The following is a 6,319-nucleotide window of genomic DNA, read 5'->3' as shown; positions in this document are numbered from 1 at the left end:
AGAGCTTCAGGCTCTATGGTACAATGGTGATGGGAGAGAAAAATCATCTACTTCTCTTGAGTGGGCTTCAGGGGACACAGAGTCCTCAGGGAAGAGCCTGGTTTCTGTTAAGGTGAGACAATGAAAGGCACATTCAGAGAAGAGGGTGGCGATATGGAAGAATTATTGAGGTTGCATTGCGTTTTAGGAGTAAGGAAGGGGTGTGAGAAGTGAACTGAAGAGAGAATGTGGTCACAGCCTTATGGAAGTTAGAATGTGGGAGTTGAGGGGTATCGCGGGGATATGGGGGTTCTTGTGGTGACTGACACAAGTGGGGTTGGACATTGATGAGTTCTGATGGATATGAGGCAGATAGATTCAAGACAGACTTTGAAGTTTCGGCTAGGGGTGGGGAGGTGAGTGTCTGAGGCTTGCTGTCAACCCCAAGAGATATGGAAATTCAGTCTTACACCTGGAGCACTGGTCCACAGAACGCTCCATGTTGCTCCTGGAAACAGATCACATAAATCTGTAGTGAAAGAAAAATGGGCTAGAAACTACATATCATATTCAGGATAGGAGTAACCCTGGGGAAGTGGGAGGGGAATGGAAATGGGGTGAAGGTCAAGGAAATCTCAATTTTTCTGTAATGTTTTTATTCCTTAAAAAAAAGACAAAGTAAGTATACCTAAATATAACAGCATCCAAATCTGAGTGGTGGAAACACTGGTGTTTGTTATATTTAATGCCTGGGACGTTGTAGCTACTCAATGAATGTTATTTGTTGAATGAGCGTGCCCTTCTGTATTAACAGTTCCTCCAATGAACATACAAAACTCTCAAGTTAGCACATCATGCTACAAGAGCATAGAAAAGAAACTGGAGAGAAGTGGGGAAGGCCTGAGAAATGCTTGAGGAGAGAGTAATTGCTGATCTATGTAGATCTCTACCACCATACATGAGCCTTATGGAAAATATGGCGTGCAAGCTAAAGACATAGTCCTATCTCCATTTTACCTTAATGCTCTAAGGTTCTGGGTGAGTATCCAGAAAATGACCTTGAATATTTAGTTCTTTCAAGTAACTACTGGATTCTCCTTTTTGTCTCCCAACATAGACACTGGGTGGTGCTGCTGTCCAAAAATTCTGCTCTATCCTGGATTTATTACTTCAATCTAAAGACGGGTATTTATCTAAGTGTCTACTGTAGACCAAGCAAGGTGCTCGGGATTAGAGATATAAAGATGAATAGCCTCAGCAGATTCTCCTCTGATTACACTGCTACCATATTCAGTGGCTGAAAAATTAGAAAATGTGACTTTTACATAGGAGCGTACCACTGTCACAGAAATGCCCAGTTGTGGGAGTGAATGATCCTGAACTACCCACTCTTTCCATGAGCACCCCTCCTCCAACACCTGGCCAAGGATCAGAACAGACATTGCGCATCACTCGTTGTCACCGCATACTTAGGGTCCTTTGGATATAAAAAGCCAAGAGTACCTGATTACGGCTCCTTCAGCTTGGATCTCGGAGTTTTGGACGTTCAAAGCTAACTGAGTAAAATGTGTCTGCTTATTGTAGAGGCCCCTATTATCGTGGAGGAGTGAGTATACTTGGGAGGAAGGGAAGTGGACCCTCAGGACGAAAGTAGTGGGAGAAGCAGGGCAGGTAGGCCAGCCACTGATCCCTTGGGGAATCAGTGGGCTTGGATGGGGTCTGGATAGGCGGATCTGGTATGACGTTATCAACACCCAGTTGCAAGGGTGAGGTCCTGAGTAGAGAGGAGACGGTAGACTGAGGTCAGCAAGTCTAAATAAGTGGGAGGGGCGAGGAGGCGGGTCTAGGATCCCTTGGCCAATTGGCGAGGACTGGGGCGGGGTCTGGGGGCGGAGCCTGTCACGCAGCTTATAACTGCGGGGTTCCGCATAGGAAGGCTAACCTCGTCCTGTGTACCAAGCGGTCTCAGTTCAGCGGTCTACCTTTCACTGGTCTTCAAGCCTTCGGGTGAGGACGTGCGGCCCCGCCAGAGCCAGAGGACTGTGGGGACAGGAGGGCGTGGCGGCCGCGGGGCTGGCGGATCAGGCCTGCTGGAATTGGAGGGGCGGGGGTTGGGACGGGCGATTCGTATCTGCGCCTCCTGGCGAGTCCGCGCTTTTGTTTTCGCAGCGCCGCCTTCTGCGCGCGTTGCGGAATCCTCCCTGGGTCTGTCCCTGGAAGGTCCGAGGGGGGAGCCCCCAGAGCGGCCAGTCCGCTGTGGCTGCAAGTCCGAGGCTGAGGGAATGAGGAGTGTGGGGCTCGGAGTGGGCCCTCTGGGGCTGGCCCTTCGCTCTCTCCCTTCCCGTGGCTGTTAGGTTGGACTGGGCTCCCGATAATGATGATATTTATTTTGAAATGTAAGCAGATTGCTGCTAACAAACTGGTCTATGCACCCAGCCCTGTTATTATTATTTGAAGTCCCTGTTTCCCCCCTCTGGAGATTGGTGGCTGATTGCTTGTCAAAGGATGGTCTTAGGGTGACCTCGACGGAAGGGAGGCATTTTGGGGACGTCTGGCTGCTTGGGGGCCTCTCGATGCCAGTCTGGGCACTAGACGTGTCTTACCCCATCAGGGTGGGGCCAGGCACGCGCAGGAGAGCTCTGCTTTCCGGTCTCAGGGGTCTCCTATTGTCTCTTCTGGACAAACCCGGAATGATCACATGGCACCTCATCTCCTAGCCTCATCTACTACCCTCTCCTCTTGAGGGGAAAATATGGTGAAATAAAAATGAACTCTAGTTTATCCCATTCTGCTGAAGTTCTTGGTTTGATCATAATTAGCTGTGCCATCTTATAGCGTTTACAAACCAGTGCCATAAGGAGTTATTGTGAGACATGTAATTAGTTATGACTGGATTTAATCCCTCCTCTTATTGTAGCCCCTTAATCTACTGTCTTTGGGCAGATGAAATGGAAAGAAACTAGTCCAATTTGTGCTACCCCTTTTTGTGTGCTGCTCCCTAACCCCCAAGAAAAGTGCCCCCCTCTCATAGTAATTGAATACAAAGTGAACGTGCTCAAATAGTGCTATCATCTCCTTACAAATTCATTAGCTGGTTAAACCCAGTCCTTATTTTTTTCTTCTATTCCTATCTGCTCATGTGTTTCTATCACCTCCATTTTACTTTTGCTGTGATTTTAAAAGTCAGACATATTGGCTCCTGGTTTCTAGAACATCTTGGTTTCTAGTGCATCCTGATCCAATGGCATTTACTGTCTATCAGAAATGGGGTAATGATGTGGGTTAATAAAAAGTATTCTAATAAAAATATGACTTTTCTAAGATCTGTTGCTGTTTTCCTGTTGAAAATCAGCAGGTAAAATACACATTGATATTAAATGTGAGAATTTTGGCTGTTACTCCTTAGTGTGATAATAGTTCTACCAGATAAGTTTTTTTATGTTTTTTTTTCCGGTCTTTTAGTCAAGATGAGTGATAAGCCAGACTTGTCTGAAGTGGAGAAGTTTGACAAGTCAAAACTGAAGAAAACTAACACTAAAGAAAAAAACACTCTTCCCTCAAAGGAAAGTAAGTCATGGGGACTTTCTGAGACAAACAATGGTGAAAATTAATAGATTCAGTAAATAAACTCTTCTAGTAAATTTTACCACAAAGGAAGCAATAACTATAGAGTACGAATTATTTAATGTATAACATTAAAAAATATCAAATAGTTGCCTTTTTTACTTTGCTTATATAAGTATAAGTAGTTCTCACAAAATAGGCCCCAGTAGTAATGGGGGAATTTTAAAAAGCTGGTTTTTGGTGGAAAACTACTAAAACCCACATTGAAACCAATCTTGGAATATTGGACATAGCATTAGAAACATCTTAGTTTTGTCCGATTTTTGTTATTTGGCATTTTTTTGCATCTAGCTATTTGGGTCTTTGATCTCATCCCTAATGAGCCATGCAAACTGTGGTTTTGGCCTTCTCTACCTGATGACAAGATGAGGTAAGCTAATCAGTTTAGATATAGGGTATACTCAAGTCTCCCAGGGATCAAGGGATCAATTTTGCCCTCCCCACTTACAGCCTGCAGGAGAAACCCCAAGCCAAGGGAAACGTTTTGTCATGTAGCATTATCTGAAAGTTCCAAAGTTAGCCAAAATTGTCTGAAATGACATAACTTCCTAATTGTATAGTGATAGATAAATCTGAAGAAAGTGCTTCACTTGCCCCCCAGTCTCAGAGTGATCTATGGTAAAAATGGCAACAGCATAAATCTACCTCTCAAATGGGGAAAAAGAAACACACAGTTGAGTCTAACAAATATTCAGCTCATTAATTTGCACACACACATACCTGACTGAGGATTTGTGTGTAGTGCCTTGGCATTCTAAATTTAAAGAAGGTATGGCAGCCTCCAATGACTTGGCAAAGAGCTCTTTTGGAAGAAACTGAACTTAATCTTAGGTAAATACCCTCTTAATGATTTTTTTGTGTTTATTTGTTCCCCAGCTATCCAGCAGGAGAAAGAGTGTGGTCAAACATCGTAAGATGGGGATCTCCTTGCAAGAGCAAATTTCAACATTGCTTGAGTGTCTTGATTTTGGTAAAACTTTGTAGAGATTTTAGGCATCTTCTGATGTCTTCTCACCCACAATCCCTGGCTAAGAGGTCAGGGGTAGCCTACGTTCCCTGACATTCATTTTAAAACTTCCATTGGTGCGTAAATTCCAGCTGGCAGATGCTGTCAATAATCTAACCGTTGATGACCTTTGTGCTTGTAGTCTTTGCACCCCCTACCGGATAAGCCACTTTTAACTTTCTACAATGGTTCCCTCTATTGCTTTATAATCTTCATGAAGTTGCATGCTTTTGCATCTTCTCACAGTTTATTTTCATTTGTAATGGAGCAATAAAATAATAAATATAATCAGTATGTTTATAATAGGCTCCCGTGGTTCATTCCTGGTGGTCTTCTAAGGAATGAAAGTACACAAGGGTACTTTTCAGCCAAAAAAAATGGGTGCAGGAAAGCTGCTTCAGCAGATTTGGCACATGGAAAGGCCTTCCTCTGATCTGGACAGAAGAGGGCCTTTGGGGATTGTGTGGCTGAACCATACTGACTCCATTTTGTCAGCTCCATCTTAGTCCACACAGTCCTAACTCCTCCCCTTTCCACGTGACTGAGCTTTAGCCTAATTTACAAGGAGTGAGTCCAAGCCAGATGAGTTCCCTATCAACTTTTACCCTTGCCTTCATCTGATATGAAACCTGGAAGAGTGCCTTTTGCTGACATAGATGGTTAATGGTCATGAGACCCCTGGGGAGAGGAAAAAACTCCTATTCCAGTTGGTGCAGACGTGCTTCTTTCTTGGTAGTCAGCTTCTACTTTTACCTTTGGCCCCTTTAAATTCCTCTGTACCCTTTTTGGCGGTGCAGTGTGCAGTGCAGCTGTGAATGCCTCTGGATTATCTATCGTGCCTGTATGTAAGTTACCCACAGAAAACTTCATAATTGCACTTTATGGAGCTGCTCGCTTCATTTTTCAGTCTCAAAGTTCCTTCTCAGTTTGTAGGATATTATTAGGTATGTCTGCCTCCCAACAGGGATGCTAAGTGCTTTTTCCTTAGAGTTAGAATCATAGAGATAGAGAACCTTGGGAGAAGAAGTCACGTGGACTAGCTCCCTTATCTCAGAAATGAGGAAATTAAAACACAGGGTCTGATTTAATCTTCTAAGGTGTATAAGGGCTGGAATTTTAGCCAGACTCTTCTTGCTTTTTGGAAAGTGCTTTTCAACTAAAGTTAGGGGACACCCAAGGTTGGGGTTGGATGGGGAAGGGGGCAAGAGACACTTGCTAACCCATACTGTGCTAAGCACATCACATCTTCTATCGAGCATAAACTCAGATGTCTAATAACCTCTAATGACCTACAGTACTGAACCTCTGGTTTCATTCTTGTCCTGAACAGAATTCACTGTCTTATGAACCAAGTATTTTTGGTGTTTGTGGTGAGCATAAGTGCTATGGACTGAATTGTCTCCCCTTCAAAAAATTTCATATGCTGAAGCCCTAACCCCAAATGTGACTGGATCTGGAGATAGTGTATTTAGGTAATTAAGGTTAATTGAGATAATAAGGACGGGGCCATAATCTGATAGTACTGTGGCCATAAAAGAAGAGGAAGAGACACCAGATCACTCTCTCCCCAACATGTGAGGACCCAACAAGAAGGTGTCTACTTGCAAGCCAGGAAGAGAGTTTTCACCAGAAAATGACCCTGCTGGATCTTGATTTTGGGACTTCTATCCTCCAGAACTGTGAGAAAATTAATTTCTGTTGTTTAATCAA

The 6,319-nt window shown here is 43.9% G+C and overlaps 1 protein-coding gene across 2 annotated transcripts; it reads left to right on the top strand.

Moving 5' to 3' along the window:
• The first annotated feature begins 1,873 nt into the window (after positions 1-1,873).
• TMSB15C (thymosin beta 15C) lies at positions 1,874-4,908 on the top strand. 2 transcript variants are annotated; one of them, XM_082377634.1, is made up of 4 exons: positions 1,874-1,986; positions 3,442-3,546; positions 3,895-3,973; positions 4,480-4,908. In XM_082377634.1, the coding sequence occupies exons 2-4, from the start codon at positions 3,447-3,449 to the stop codon at positions 4,661-4,663; spliced, it is 363 nt and encodes a 120-aa protein (XP_082233760.1). In that variant the 5' UTR covers positions 1,874-1,986; positions 3,442-3,446; the 3' UTR covers positions 4,664-4,908. The 2 variants fall into 2 exon arrangements, with proteins under 2 accessions (XP_082233760.1, XP_082233761.1); XM_082377635.1 differs by lacking the exon at positions 3,895-3,973 and having other exon boundaries at positions 4,480-4,655.
• The last annotated feature ends 1,411 nt before the right edge of the window (positions 4,909-6,319 follow it).

Source organism: Balaenoptera borealis (assembly GCF_965194805.1).
Source record: "Balaenoptera borealis genome assembly, chromosome: X".
NCBI lineage: Eukaryota > Metazoa > Chordata > Mammalia > Artiodactyla > Balaenopteridae > Balaenoptera > Balaenoptera borealis.
This window is presented reverse-complemented; position numbering and strand designations above follow the sequence as displayed.

Bases quoted from the DNA above. Each gene is read 5' to 3' on its own strand.
- TMSB15C (XM_082377634.1), top strand. From the start codon at position 3,447: ATGAGTGATAAGCCAGACTTGTCTGAAGTGGAGAAGTTTGACAAGTCA. The intron at 3,547-3,894 runs GTAAGTCATGGG...TTTTGCATCTAG, and splicing joins CACTCTTCCCTCAAAGGAAA to CTATTTGGGTCTTTGATCTC. The intron at 3,974-4,479 runs GTAAGCTAATCA...TTTGTTCCCCAG, and splicing joins CTACCTGATGACAAGATGAG to CTATCCAGCAGGAGAAAGAG.